General features: G+C 42.0%; 1 protein-coding gene across 1 annotated transcript in view; it reads left to right on the top strand.

Annotated features, from left to right (window-relative positions):
* megf10 (multiple EGF-like-domains 10) overlaps positions 1 to 14102 on the top strand; it is a 43246-nt gene extending 29144 nt beyond the window's left edge. The window contains exons 9-25 of the mRNA XM_074618486.1: positions 2425 to 2637; positions 3623 to 3797; positions 4097 to 4217; positions 4997 to 5160; positions 5480 to 5582; positions 5708 to 5854; positions 6587 to 6721; positions 6956 to 7084; positions 7254 to 7382; positions 7823 to 7951; positions 8507 to 8635; positions 8873 to 9097; positions 9225 to 9340; positions 9436 to 9559; positions 10059 to 10103; positions 10199 to 10405; positions 10577 to 14102. Coding sequence (XP_074474587.1) covers positions 2425 to 2637; positions 3623 to 3797; positions 4097 to 4217; positions 4997 to 5160; positions 5480 to 5582; positions 5708 to 5854; positions 6587 to 6721; positions 6956 to 7084; positions 7254 to 7382; positions 7823 to 7951; positions 8507 to 8635; positions 8873 to 9097; positions 9225 to 9340; positions 9436 to 9559; positions 10059 to 10103; positions 10199 to 10405; positions 10577 to 10737 — 2452 coding nt within the window. The 3' untranslated portion in view covers positions 10738 to 14102. The remainder of the gene's footprint in view (positions 1 to 2424; positions 2638 to 3622; positions 3798 to 4096; positions 4218 to 4996; positions 5161 to 5479; positions 5583 to 5707; positions 5855 to 6586; positions 6722 to 6955; positions 7085 to 7253; positions 7383 to 7822; positions 7952 to 8506; positions 8636 to 8872; positions 9098 to 9224; positions 9341 to 9435; positions 9560 to 10058; positions 10104 to 10198; positions 10406 to 10576) is intronic.
* Positions 14103 to 15123: the final 1021 nt, after the last annotated feature.

Raw genomic sequence — 15123 nt, 5'->3', positions numbered from 1 at the left:
TTGTGGCTGTAAAGTTTCATGAGGCTGAGATTATCTCAGAGGTCACCACAGGTCATTTTATAAAGGGAGGTCAAGTTTAAAAAAAAAGGTCTCACTACAATGAAATGGCTCCTATGGGGACTAACATCATCACACATGAATACAGTTGGGCTCATTGGATCCACAAGAGTCTTAGCTTTACAGTGATACCCAATTTATGTAATTCAAGACTCTTTATGGACCCCAGTATGCAGAAATATTCAAATACACCATTTTAGAATAGGCGAAAATAACACATTTATACTGCATGAAAACAACTGCATGTTTTTTGCCCCAAACTGCATGTGATTATCATAAAGTGGGCATGTCTGTAAAGGGGAGACTCATGGGTACCCATTGAACCAATTTTCATTCACATATCTTGATGTCCGAGGTCAAGGGACCCCTTTGAAAATGGCCATGCCAGTTTTTCCTCGCTAAAATTTAGCCCAAACTTGGAGCGTTATTTAGCCTCCTTCCCGACATGGTAACATCAACATCAGTTCCTTTTTTCCTTACAGAAGACGATAGACTGATAACAGGTTACAGAACTCATGACCTTTGTCGTGTTGAAGAGTAAAGCAAACAAACAAAAAAAATCCAAATCAAATCATCTGTATCTGCTTAAACTCGTCCACATCCTCCAGAGAGACGAGAGAAAACAAAACCAGGAAACCCAGTCAGTGTTTTCACAGACAAATCTCAGCAGAGCGCCACGCAGGGCTTCAGGCCCATATAATTAGCAATATCAGAGAGCGCACACCATATACTTAAGCAGACCAGTGACGAGACAGGAATAGCCTCGTCCATGTGCCCTTTCATGAGTAAATGAGGGTTTAAGGGAAGCCAAACGTCACAGTATGGCACTGCTTAGAGAGCTGGGCTGGCCATGCCACACCCAAACCCACTGGAACTAGTGGGGAGGGGGGGTATTTGTCCCTCAAAAATGTGGTGTTAAAATATCAGAAAAAACAACATTAACTGTAAAGTGAAGGTTCAGTAAAATCTAAATTAAGTTCATATTTTTCTGCTTCTTGTCTGCGCTAAATGACGGGATAGCAGCGGGTCATTTAATGTTCAAACCCAGCTTGATTTGGTGGTCAGACTGATATACGTCTGTACTGTAACTATGGAAGAGATAATGAGGACCCACTGCATTCATTTCCAAACTGTTTGCTTTACTTAGCTGCAGCCACATTAGCTGAAGCTCTGTGCTCACCACAGAGCCTTTTTACTGCAGTCAGCAGTGGATGAAACAAACTGCTTAAATCCATGACACTTTTATACGCTCACCACTGGACAAAGAATGTCTGTATGTCACAGACTAACTAAACTAGATATCTCTATGTGACAAAAAACTGCATCGTCAGTTATTTGTGTCGTGGATTTACGGCCGTTTTTGGACGTATCACAAACACATTTCTTGGATCTGGACGAGTTTAAGCAGACACAGATGATTTGATTTGGATTTGTTTGCTTTACTCTTCAACACATCAAGGCCATGTCATCTGTAACCTATTATCAGTCTATCGTCTTCTGTAAGGACGATGAACTGATGTCGATGTTACCATGTCGGGAAGGAGGCTAAATAACGCTCCAAATATGGGTTAAATTTTAACGAGGAAAAACTGGCATAGCTATTTTCAAAGGGGTCCCTTGACCTCTGACCTCAAGATATGTGAATGGAAATGCGTTCTATGGGTACCCACAAGTCTCCCCTTTACAGACATGCACACTTTATGATAATCATATGCAGTTTTTTTCATGCAGTATAAATGTGTAATTTTCTCCTATTCTAAAATGGTGTGTTTGAATATTTCTGCATACTGGGGTCCCTAAACAGTCTTGGAATTACATAAATTGGGTATCACTGTAAAGCTGAGACTCTTGTGGATCCAATGAGCCCAACTGTATTCATGTGTGATGATGTTAGTCCCCATAGTAATCATTTCATTGTAGTGAGACCATTTTTTAAAATTTTACCTCACTCTATAAAATGACCTGTGAATTAATTCATTCATGTTTATTTCTGATTTATGACTAGAAGAATTTGACACACAGTGCTGAGCATATCTCAAATTAATCTTCAGGTTCCCAGCTTTCAGATGATGTACACCACTTCTATGTGACATCTACTGTTGACCTGCTATCTCCCCCTAAATACCCCCTGTATCCCCCTAAAAAAGACAAACACAGGTCTATTGTGGGTCTCAGAGGGTTAACATCCCCTTTTCTATCTTTTGCGTGTGAACATAATATGTTCCATAACATAATTAACAGGAAACAGCTGCAATAAGAGTAACAACACAGATATGGATTTAAGTCTCCTGAGAGAACTGTTATTGATCACCTCCACCTTTTCAAATCATTGCCCGTGGACATCACTGTGTCTCTCGTTGTGAACAGGTGTCAGGACGAGTGTCCAGTTGGGACTTATGGCGCCGGCTGTGCAAAGACGTGTCGCTGTAAGAACAACGGCAAGTGCTACCACACCAACGGGATGTGTCTGTGCGAGCCGGGATACACGGGGGAGACGTGTGACGTCCGACTGTGTCCTGAAGGACACTACGGCCTCCGGTGTGACAGGAAGTGTCCGTGCTACGCCAGGAACACCCGCAGGTACGCAGTGTTCAAACTGTGTCCTGCATATAGTAGATTTAATGTTCCAAAATTGGAACATCTTGAAAAATAAAACGTCGTAGGTCAGTTGCTTAAAATATTCCTTACTCTTAGTGTTCAAAACAGCTGTTGTGGGCCAATAGTCGTGATCAGTTAGGCTGGCACAGCTGGCGGCTGCATGTGTCCGCAGGGAGCAGCTGTTCTGCTGCTCCTCAATGGCAGCGTTGTGGCAGGTGGGTCAGCTGTCAGTCAAACACAAAGTCTATGCTTCTCACTTGATTCATTACCTCAGTAAACATTGTAAACATGAGTTTGTGTTCTCAATCACTAGTTTCAGGTCTTCTTCAATACAGCATGATGTTCATTTTAGTAAACTATGGTCCCATTTAGAGTGAAAGCAGGGGATGCTTTAGGGCGGGGCTACCTTGTGACTGACAGGTCACTACCACGGCGTTGTCCGGTCCGTGTTTTGACTTAGAACTTTAACCTTTTCACAGTGTGTTTTCAATTCATGAAAGTTATTACATTTAAGTTTTACTTTAAATACTTTTATGATTTTTATCAAATTACATGAACCAGTAGTTTGTCATCTTGCAATTTTTAGAGACCTGAATATGATTTTAATTTATTTTTGGCCGCTTTTTTAAGCAAAATCTCCAGATATCCAATATCTTAACTATGTTTTACCAGGTTTAAGGGTTTAAAATCTGTTCTTAAAGATTATTTCAACTACTTTTATGATTTTAAATTAATTAATTAATTTTTAGAGCGAGTCCTGTTCTCGAATTTGACAGCCGGGTTCGAGTCTTAGAGATGTGGGTACGTTTCTGCTCTTGATTTTAGGCCCTTGCAGAACTCTAGTCTCTGTGGCCGTACGTTTTTGTTTTATGTTCTGAATCTGAACAATGTCCCAGATAAACAGCACAAAACTAAACAAGAATGAAGTACAATAATGTGACTATTATGTTCCTCTCTTGTCCCACAGCTGCCACCCGATGTCAGGGGAGTGTACGTGTCAGCCCGGCTGGTCCGGCCTCTACTGCAACGAGACGTGCACCCCGGGATTTTATGGCGAGTCCTGCCAGCAGGTGTGCCAGTGCCAGAACGGTGCCGACTGCCAAAGTGTGACTGGAGAGTGTGTCTGTGCTCCGGGCTTCACGGTAAAACCATTTCTATCATCACAGAATGTCAGTGAATGCTTAAGGTCGTATATCATGTGCAGTATTTGTGATATAGTGCGTGGTTGCAGGCTCATCATCTGGCTCAAAGCTCTGTAGGCAAATTTGGGATTTGTCCATACAGCTCTTTAGTGACATCTAGTGGCCGTGGTTAGAACTATAGCAAGATGATCACGATCAGGTCTCTTCAGTGCTGTCGATGACAGAGCTGTACTCTTAAAGGATGTGTGATATCCTCACTGCCAGTTCCAACTATTGATCGACTGTATTGATCTCCTCAGGGTCCCAACTGTACCGTCGCCTGTCCAGCAGGAACTCATGGAGTGGACTGCTCCTCCAGATGTGACTGTAAGAACAGAGCTCAGTGTTCACCTGTCGATGGATCCTGCTCCTGCAAACCAGGTGAGCTGAGGAGGACGAGGAGGAGGAGAGGGAGGAGGAAGAGAGGGAGGAGGAGGGGAGAGAGGAGGAGTGGGAGGAAGAGAGGGAGGAGGAGAGGAGAGGGAGGAAGAGAGGGAGGAAGAGGGAGGAAGAGAGGGAGGACAAGGGAGAGGAAGAGAGGGAGGAGGAAAGGAAGGAAGAGAGGGAGGAGGAGAGAGAAGAGGAGACGGAGGAGGAGTGGGAGGAGGGAAGGGAGGAGGAGAGAGAAGAGGAGGGGGAGGACGAGAGAGGAGAGGAGAGAGGAGTGGAGAGGGAGGAGGAGAGAGAGGAGGAGAGGGAGTCAGAGACGGAGAGAGGAGATGAGAGGCAGAGGGAGAAAGAGAGGGGGGGCAGGAGGAGAGAGAAGAGGAGAGGCAGGAGGAGAGAGAGGAAGAGAGGGAGGAGGAGAGAGAAGAGGAGAGAGAAGAGTAGAGGAAGGAAGAGAGGAAAAGGAAGGAAGAGAGGGAAGGGGAAGAGGAGAGAGAAGAGGAGAGGCAGGAGGAGAGAGAAGAGGAGAGGAAGGAAGAGAGGGAAGAGAAGAGGAGAGGGAGGAGGAGAGAGAGGAAGAGAGAAGAGGAGAGGGAGGAAGAGAGGGAGGAAGAGAGGAAGGAAGAGAGGGAGGAGGAGAGAGAAGAGGAGGGGATCATTTTACTGTCAGCATTATTTCAGAGAGATTGTTCTGTTAATCTGGATGGTTGAGATGTGAGCTAACTGTTAGTGGAGAGTAAAGTATACGTGTGTGTTTGACATTGCTTCATCAGGGTGGCATGGAGTGGACTGCTCCATCAACTGCCCCAGTGGTACCTGGGGTCTGGGCTGTAACCTCACCTGCCTGTGTGGGAACGGAGGTGCGTGTAACGCCCTGGATGGTTACTGTACCTGTGCTCCAGGCTGGAGAGGAGACAGGTGTAATCACCACTGCCAGGTGAGAGGACACAGATGCTCCCAGCACAAATATTTATTTATTTATCCCTCTATTTATTTATTTATTTATCTATCTCTCTATTTATTTATTTATTTATTTATATATTTATTTATTTATATATTTATCTATTTATTTATTCATCTATTTATTTATTTATTCCTTTTGTTATGATTTGGATGTGTCAAATATTATTTGTGTTGGAAAGTGAGTGAGGAAATCACAGCTCTAGACTAAATCACAAAGTTTTGACATTCCTCCACTGTATAATTGATCTTATACTGTACAATTTTAATCATATAAAGCGCCTTGTTCTCCTCAGGACGGCACCTATGGTCTGGACTGTAAGGAACGCTGTGACTGCAGTCATGCTGATGGATGTCACCACTCTACTGGTCACTGCCGCTGTCTGGCTGGATGGACTGGTAAGACCTAATAATTAATAATTCTCATGGCTGATTTGTCTAGAGTCTGAAGAAATATCTGAGCATTGCAGTATACCAAAAATATATACACTAAAAGGTATTTGTGTTTGTGTGTGTGTGAGTAGGTATCCACTGTGACAGTGTGTGTGCAGAGGGCCGCTGGGGCCCGAACTGCTCCCTCCACTGTAACTGTAAGAACGGAGCGTCTTGCTCTCCAGATGAAGGAACCTGTGAGTGTGCTCCAGGATTCAGAGGCACCACCTGTCAGAGGAGTAAGACCTACTGTACCACATGCACTGCAAGATCACCACACATCCATTCATATATAGTACTAATAACATTGAACATGGTTACATCACTAAAAATGAATCAGAAACATGAGTAGTGCACCCGATTCGACTGTTATAAGGCCATTAAATAGGTGTTTTCAGTCGCTATAAGCACCATAGATGTGGGTCAGTAGGGGCCTACTACGTTGTAAAAGTGAAAGTGAAACTTAGAAGCAACACGTTCTAACATGTAAAACTGAATGAAAATCCTCTGTTGAACACAAACAAAAAGTTTTTTTGAGATTTAGGCAACAAAACTACAACTTCTTTAGGTTTATGCAACAAAACTACAACTTCTTTAGGTTTATGCAACAAAACTACAACTTCTTTAGGTTTAGGCAATAAAACTACAACTTCTTTAGGTTTAGGCAATAAAACTACAGCTTCTTTAGGTTTAGGCAATAAAACTACAACTTTTTTAGGTTTAGGCAACAAAAAAAACAGTTAGGTTAACGCAACAAAACTACAACTACTTTATGTTTAGAAACGTCGAGATTCAACATATCTGTGGTTTGCAGAAACGTACAATGCCAACGTTTTATTCTGGCGACTGGGCTGCTAAAAAACAATCCCTGTTGTTGATTGCATAATTAGCAGTTACCTTAAAAAAAATAGGTTTAATTTACATGCAGATTAAATGAACTCATCTTTGTGTTTCTCTGCGTTCGCCTGCAGTCTGCTCTCCAGGTTACTTTGGTCACCGCTGCAGTCAGACGTGTCCACAGTGTGTCCACAGTAACGGACCGTGTCACCACATCACAGGACAGTGTGACTGTCTGCCGGGCTTCAAGGGGGCCCTGTGCAACGAGGGTGAGTTATCCTGCAGCACACTAGTTTCTACTGTGTTACTAAAGCTACAAGGCTCAACCTAAAGGGGGTTTTTAAAGGCTGATAGTGGTAACAGCTTCCTGTTGGTATTAGAAGTGCTACTCGAAGAAGTCTCGTTGTGTTATGACAGAATTTCCCCGTAAAAAATCAAACTATTCAACAAGTACTTCTAGCAGAAATGTGGTTGAATAACACTCACACATGTCTTGTGTGCAGTGTGTCCCAGTGGTCGCTTTGGGAAGGAGTGCGCATGGAGCTGCAGCTGCACCAACAACGGCACCTGTAACCCCATCGATGGCTCCTGTCAGTGTTATCCAGGATGGATCGGCAGCGACTGCTCCCAGCGTGCGTTCACTCAATAAAATGATCAACAAGATACATGATGATGTTTTATAATGTTGCTATCCTGTAAAGCACTTGTTTCATGACGTAAAAAAAAAGTTATTTAGAAAGGATTTTTAGTTATATGACTAAAGATTATACTCACTTACATGTTGTCGTCTCTGTGTTTCAGCGTGTCCGCCTGGTCAGTGGGGACCCAACTGCATCCACACATGCAACTGTCACAACGGAGCCTACTGCAGCGCTTATGATGGGGAATGCAAGTGCACACCAGGATGGACCGGCCTCTACTGCACACAGCGTCAGTAACAGATCTTCAGTTTTTCACCTACAAAATGTCACTCAAAGAGACAAAATACCAACCATGAAGAGACTTAAAATGACCAAAGAAACATAAAACGACTACAAAGAGACACAAAAAAGTCTACAAAGAGATGAAAAACAACTACAAAGAGACTGAAACGGACCACAAGGAGATGCAAAACACAGAAAAAAATAACTACAAAAAGACCAAAACAATTACAAAGACACTCAAAATGAGCACAAAGAGACTCACAGCACCTATGAAAAGGGTCAAAACAACCATAAAGAGACACAAACTGACCACAAAGAGATGCAAAACACAGAAGAGACACAAAATAACAACAAAAAGACACAAAACAACTATAAAATCTGTGACGTTTATTTTATAAATGAAGCTTTTTGAAGGTATATCATGTGATGTGTGATTCCTCCCTGCAGGCTGTCCGTTAGGTTACTATGGGAAAGACTGTTTCCAGACGTGTCAGTGTAGGAACGGAGCCGACTGTGATCACATCTCTGGACAGTGCACCTGTCGCACCGGCTTCATGGGACGACACTGTGAACAAAGTAGGTTACATCCCGCTACCTCTTTCTTTCTTCCTTTCTTTTGTTTATTCTTCTTTTGTTTCTTTCATTTATTCTTTCTTTCTTTCTTTTTCTCTCTTTTTTGTCTTTCTTTCATTTATTCTTTCTTTTTTGTCTTTCTTTCTATCTATTTATTGTTTATTCTTTCTTTTTCTCTCTTTTTCCTCTTTGTTTCATTTATTCTTTCGTTCTTTTTTCTTTCTTTTATTGTCTCTTTCTTTCATTTATTCTTTCTTTCTTTCTTTTTTCTCTTTCTTTCTTTTATTCTTTCTTTTTATTCTTTCTTCCTTTCTTTTTTCTTTCTTTCTTTTTATAAGCACTTCAACTTCAGAAAGTACTCCAATACATACACATCGAGATCAAATGCTTCAATTAATCAAAATGTTAAAACCTTTTTTATATATACAAGTTTGTATATATATACGTATATACATATACATATATAATTTAACTTTCTCATTGTTTCCAGCAGAATACTGTTGTTTTGTCATTAGGGTTGGGTTATCCTCAAGTTGAATTATATTATTATTTTTCCAGAGTGTCCTCATGGTTCGTATGGTTATGGCTGCCGTCAGGTCTGTGACTGTCTGAATAACTCCACATGTGATCACATGACTGGTACATGTTACTGCAACCCCGGCTGGAAGGGACCTCGCTGTGACCAAGGTATCAATCAATGTAGCATCATGTTAATGAAGAAAACAGATCAAAATGCCTGCTGTCCATAGTCAGTTCTCAGATGTGACGGTTACCGTAATCAGAGTCCCTTGGTTGTCTGATTATTGACAGTCATCTCCTTTTGATCGATGAACTACTTTGTCACGTTTTATTTTGAAAAATGGACTACCGTTCATCTGGAGTGACCAAACAGCCTCTAACTCTGGTTCTACATCCTGTCTGCAGCTGGTGTCGTGGTGGGCAGCCTCAACAGTTTGACCAGCGCAGCCATGCAGGTGGACACCTACCAGATCGGAGCCATCGCAGGAATCATCGTCCTGGTGCTCCTGGTGCTCTTCCTCCTCCTCCTCTTCATCATCTACAGGAAGAAGCAAAAGGGCAAAGAGCCCACCATGCCGGCTGTGACCTACACCCCTGCTATGAGGGTCACTGCTGACTACACCATCACAGGTACGTTACAGGTTGACATGCTGTAATGTACTTAATGCTTATTATTATTATTATAAAACACTGTTCCACCGGTTGACAGTTGATGGCGGTAACGCGCCAAGAAGTAAGAGTTCTTGTCATTTTTCAGATGCTCACCCACCAGCGTGCGAGTCCCACCCCAGCAACTACTTCTCCAACCCCAGCTACCACACTCTGACCCAGTGTGTCGGCCCGCCACATGTTAACAGTGGTCCATATGGAAAGGTATGGACTTTGAGACTGTATAGTTATTCCATAAGGAATGTGTTTATTAATTAATATCCTAACTGATGTTTGTCCCTTTAACTTTAATTATTCAGGCCAAAAGCAACCAGCTGTTTGTGAACTTGAAGAATGGAGATCACAGAAAAAGGGCTCCTCTATCTGAGCACACCAGCACACTGCCTGCAGGCTGGAAACAAGAAGACTGCTTCAATGAACTAGGTGAGACATGGAATACATTATAGTGTACTCATAAATATCAACATTAATGCTGTAAGTGGGTATCTGTGTATTGTCTCAGTGGGCGATGTGTGCTCGTGATTGAGGGAGAGTATTACTCATCACCCGATCCGATTCGACTGTTATCAGACCATTAAATAGGCGTTATCAGTTGCTATAAGCACCATAGATGTGGGTCACTGCTATGTTGTAAAAGTGAAAGTGAAACTTCAAAGCAATACGTTCTAACATGTAAAACTGAATGAAATGTTACGTTTTGAACACAAACAACAAGACTTCTTTAGGTTTAGGCAACAAACCTACAACTTTTTTAGGTTTAGGCAAAAAAAAAAAAACTTACGAGGTCGTGAATACGACAAGAGTTCATATGGGCTCATCTCGTAAACACGGTAAACACGACCCCATTTGAAGGCACCATATCACATAACTTTTGCTTCCACCATTTACTGACCTTCGTCATTTCCATTTTTCCTCACAATAGGAGCCTACGGAGTCGACAGGAGGTACATGGGGAAATCTCTACGAGGTAGGTTCTGCAGTTTTACAAAGAAATCCTGAACTGCTCAGTTTATAACGCTGAAATTCATCCTCTCACTGGCCTCCTCTGTCCGTGTCACCCAGATCTGAAGGGCACGCTCTATCACGCCAGCTCCTGTTCCCTCAACAGCTCTGAAAACCCATATGCCACCATAAAGGACCTCCCACCGCTGACGGCCAAAAACACAGAGTGTGGCTACGTGGAGATGAAGTCGCCGGCCAGACGGGATTCACCATACGCCGAGATCAGCGACGACAGCCCCACCAATAACCGGAACGTCTATGAAGTTGGTGAGTGACATTTGTTTGTTGTCATTGTGAGTGCTTTATAGAGAAATAAGCTTCAATCGCATTAACTACATAGTAGTAAAGTTAACTGTATTTATTTACAGTAGGGCTTTATCGCAAATTACACATTTGTATTCTTCCTGCAACTGCCAACTCGCCTTTGTTTGATTTCAGAGCCGACTGTAAGTACCATCCTGCTGAGCGGAGACAGCAACGCACAGTTTGGTCAAGATCCGTACGATCTACCAAAAAACAGCCACATCCCCTGTCACTACGACCTCCTGCCAGCCAGAGAGAGTCCGTCCCCGGAGCACAAGGAGCTGGACAGTGAATGATGGCAGAGAGACTCAGTACAGAGACCAGATGTCTCACCTCCAGTCTGCAGCTCTGGCTGTTCCACGAACAGGCACACTTTATACCCACCAACATGCTTTCACTTGTTTCCTCGCTGTTAAACTTTTATCATTGTAATTATGTATCTTATGTAACTTCTCTCTGAACAAAAGTGAAGAGTTTGGAGGTTAGTTTTTGAGGTATAGCTGTTATTTTTTACAGCAATTTTGTAAACTGCGATGAAGCCTTCGTAGGTCATTCCACATGTCTGGGAGGTGAGGTCTGAGTATGCTTTGAACGAAGCAGTTTGTATCATGTGTTGTGCCGACGACTGCTCACGGCAGAGCCTCCTTCTGACTGCCTCCCCCCGATCTCTCTCTCCAAGAACTCTTTTTGCGTGTCTTGTAGTCTTGACGCGACAAATCGTACAAACGGCGATAAGGCGACAAAGCATTTGTGGTGTTGCACCTTTCCATACCTCCGCAACACCTGGCTACACCCACCCATGGATGTATAAAGAGAACTGGATACAGCGTTGGAGGCGGGGCCCCGTTCATTCCTATGAAAGTTGCTCAGTGGCACCAAAATGGTACCCGGATCTTGTGGCGATCTTCCGCATCCAGTGGGCCCATGGGAGCAGGCGCAGTAGCGTCTGCTCGGTCACATGGCTCTGTCACGGGGTCACAGCCGCAAAAAATTATCTGCTGAGTTACAGATGTCTTTTTCCCAATGTAAGTCTATGGGGAAAAGTATTTTTGGGCCCAATGGCGTCACGTGACGGACACAAAAGTTGTAGTACCGCCGTTTGGCCACTACGAAAATTGGCATCAACGACTGCCGCTCTTCCTGGGGGCTTGGCTACACCTTGCTGCATAAAAGTGGGCGTGATTGTTGGATTATTCGGAAAGGTACGGAGATTCTCGGACGCAACCCCACCCAAAGGTGGTTTCAGATGCTGTTAAATGATCGGAGTACTTCGTTTCAAGCATACTGAAGCCTTTTATGATGTTTGTGTATAACATTCAATACCAATCAAATCTCTATTTTTGTAACAACAGTATTAGAAAAATGGCTAATTTGATGGAATATTAGCAATTATATCAAAGATTAGATGTTTGTGTTTCATGAGGAAGAGTAGTAGAGTCAAGCTGCTGACCGTGTTTTTGAAGTTGGAATAGAGTCAGTGTTGAATTAGTACATTTCAAGTTAACCAAAGGTACAAGTTCCATTTTAAATACTATTTTTTTATCAGCGTTAGTTCAAAGCGCTGCAACTTGTTTTAATCCAAGAGGTTCCGAGCTGAGCCTCGCAACAATATTCAATGAATATCATATCAGTCATACATAATGCTCAGTAATCATTACCTGTTCTGGGTGCACCATGTTTTTTGACAGCCTTGCATATCAACAACATCCAATCACAATGTGGGCAGAATCAAGACAATAAGAACATCCATAAGAGTCCCAATTTTCAAGCACTTGTCCTGGCCTACCTACTGGGATGCTATTCAGTAGTTACACTGAAATTAATCTTGAATTTTCTGAAAACAAACACTTCAAATGACAGAAAAAAGACAGAATCACTGAATGATTTGGTTACCATATATAAAATGCTCATCACAATTTCCCTATATCCTGATATTTTTCATGATACATTATTTTTTTTGTTTGTTTGCTCATTGTGTTGATGTATATAATAACTTGGTTTTATGAATGAATGGAGTGTTATTAAAAAAAAACATTATTTAATGTTCTGTGTAAAAGGAGACGAAGCGTGCAGCGTGGTGAAAGTTTCCACCACTAGATGGCAGCAAATGTAGGAATCCAACCAGTGAGTGGATGAGCCCAGGTGAAAGTCCTGAGGTTGATTGACCCCTCCACCACTGCTCCGTCCCACCGTTAGCGGACTTTCTCGCTCTTAAACTGAAGTAGACGAGATTGAAGCAAATATTATTAAAAAAAAGTTATTTTTATAAAACGGTCGCTATATCGTGACAGTAGTACATGAAACAGGTAACCTGAAAAAAATCATGTGCCTCTGTTTCCTCCGGTGCTCCTAACGGCATCTGCAAGATTTCACAGACCGGAGGAAAAAAAGCAGTAAGAGCTGATCTGAGGTCCGCTGTTTTTTTAAAACTAGATTTTTTTAAAGCCTGAAAACAGCCATGAGGAGGTGCAGAAGTCTAGTTTTCTCTCAGAACACTTGAATTACAATATGCTGAAAGGTTATTATGGAATTCTTGCCCAATGACGCCAAAAATATACTGCCTACTGCCACTTTAATACATCAGTCGCACTGACTGTCAACTAATGACACAGATGTGTTTAGATTGGAGTTAGTTGAAAGCCTGGTGCGTCTCATACAGACGCTAAAGGGTGACCTGTGTGTCGGTATCAAGACCAGACTGCCAAAGCGCCCGTATTTGACGCCCTGGGAGTGAGACCAGGCTGTCAGGAGGCACTTGAAGCCCTTTTCCACTGCAGGAACCTGAACCTTGTAAGCTTTGGTTATTAATTTTGTTTCCACTGCATTGTACAAACTGGGATGTTTCGTATATATATAGCATCAAAAATGCAAAAGCGAGACACGCTTCATCGTTAATGTGGGACAGGCAATATGCCATCTTTTACTGCAATTCACGAGTTTCCATCAGTGACCCGGATTTCACAATCATTACGTCTTCATCTTTTCTTCTTCAAGTAAACATCTTCATATCACCAAATTAACGCAGTCATCTCTACAATAAGACCTATAATAACACGGTTGCTAATCTTTATTACTATACAGTTTAACATATCTAATGGAGTGCAAGCTTAAGCTGGACTTTGGCTTTTTTGAAAGGATAATTATGACAGGAAAAATTGACATTATTAATCCTCCCTGTATTCTGAATTGCCTAAAATAGCAAACAGTCTTAAGCTATTTTAAAATGTCTGTAATATAATGTGCATAGTATGATCGGTTCTGTAAAAATACTAACATCACCCAGCGTTTTATGTCCGAAATTGAAAACACATTTTGGTTTAGTACTGATACAACGATGTTATGACAACTGGGAAACTTGACACTCTCCTCTACAGATACGGCATTTCTTTTGTGATATTTCCCTTTCTGCTCCTCCAGAGTAGTGTGTATTTTAAAGATGTCTACTCTGAAAGGAATGCATGAGATTTCCTCAAGATCTTGACTCTTTATTGGTTCATTAATCCTCAAGCACCAGAAGAAGAATCCTTTGCACATGAATAACTTGACAATGATTTTGACGTCGCCACAATGGGATTCTGTTACGCTTTTTGTTTTGTTTTTTATTTTTCATTATAGTGCTGTTTGTGTAAATGCTTTGGAATAAAATGACATAATATGATGATATAGTTTGGCGTCTTGTGGAGATTGGGAGCACTTTATTTTTACATTTTGATTTCTGTTCAGCACTAAATATTACCTATTATGTTCGTCTTTAAAATGGCCAGCCTATACTGTAGTTCATGCAGTTATATGACATGCCGCAGGGACGTGTACTTGGGCCTATGTTGTTCTGCATTTAAAGCATTCTAAATGTGCCCCCAGTTCATTTCATGTTTCAGTTTATGTGAATAACATCAGCTGACAGGAAGTAGACATTGACCAAGCTGTTGCCTAACGACGCAATTCTGTTGCAATTCTGTTGCAATTCCATTGAAATGTACTAAAACGGAGCGTTTCAGACAGACGGTATGAGGAAAATAAAGTTGTTTTTTTAAACATTACAGAAAGTAAACATGTTCTAGTAGAAACACAAAATACAAGTATGAACCTGAAAATGAGCACGATATGAGACATTTAAAGCTGAAGTAGGCGAGATTGGAGCAAATATGATTTAAAAAAGTTATTTTTATAAAACGGTCGCTATATCGTGACAGTACTACATGAAACAGGTAACCTGAAAAAAAATCATGTTCCTCTGTGTCCTCCGGTGCTCCTAACGGCATCTGCAAGATTTCACAGACCGGAGGAAAACAAGCAGTAAGAGCTGATCTGAGGTCCGCTGTCCATCTGCTGTCTATGAGAGCCGGCTGACAATCACTCGCGAACTCCGACCAAACGGTCAAACTAGGCAGCACTGATCAAATATGAATCAATATTATGTTACGTTTATGCCTATTTCTCTCCTCAAATGTTTTCAGAAACATCTTGTAGTGCACGGTTTAGCTGTAAAATGAGAAAGTTTGTGAAATCTGGTGAAGGAACGCCAAGTTCCGGTAACATGACCAGAGCACAGCCAATAGGAATGCTGTCTCTCTCGGAAATGACCTGTGATTGGTCAAAGTCTCCCTTCACGGGCTAGATTTCTTTAAAGCCTGAAAACAGAACCATGAGGAGGAACAGAAGTCTAGTTTTCTCTTAAAACA

This window comes from Sebastes fasciatus, chromosome 19, assembly GCF_043250625.1.
Source record: "Sebastes fasciatus isolate fSebFas1 chromosome 19, fSebFas1.pri, whole genome shotgun sequence".
Taxonomy (NCBI): Eukaryota; Metazoa; Chordata; class Actinopteri; order Perciformes; family Sebastidae; genus Sebastes; species Sebastes fasciatus.
Note: the sequence above shows the minus strand (reverse complement) of the source record. Positions and strands in the feature narration are given on the sequence as shown.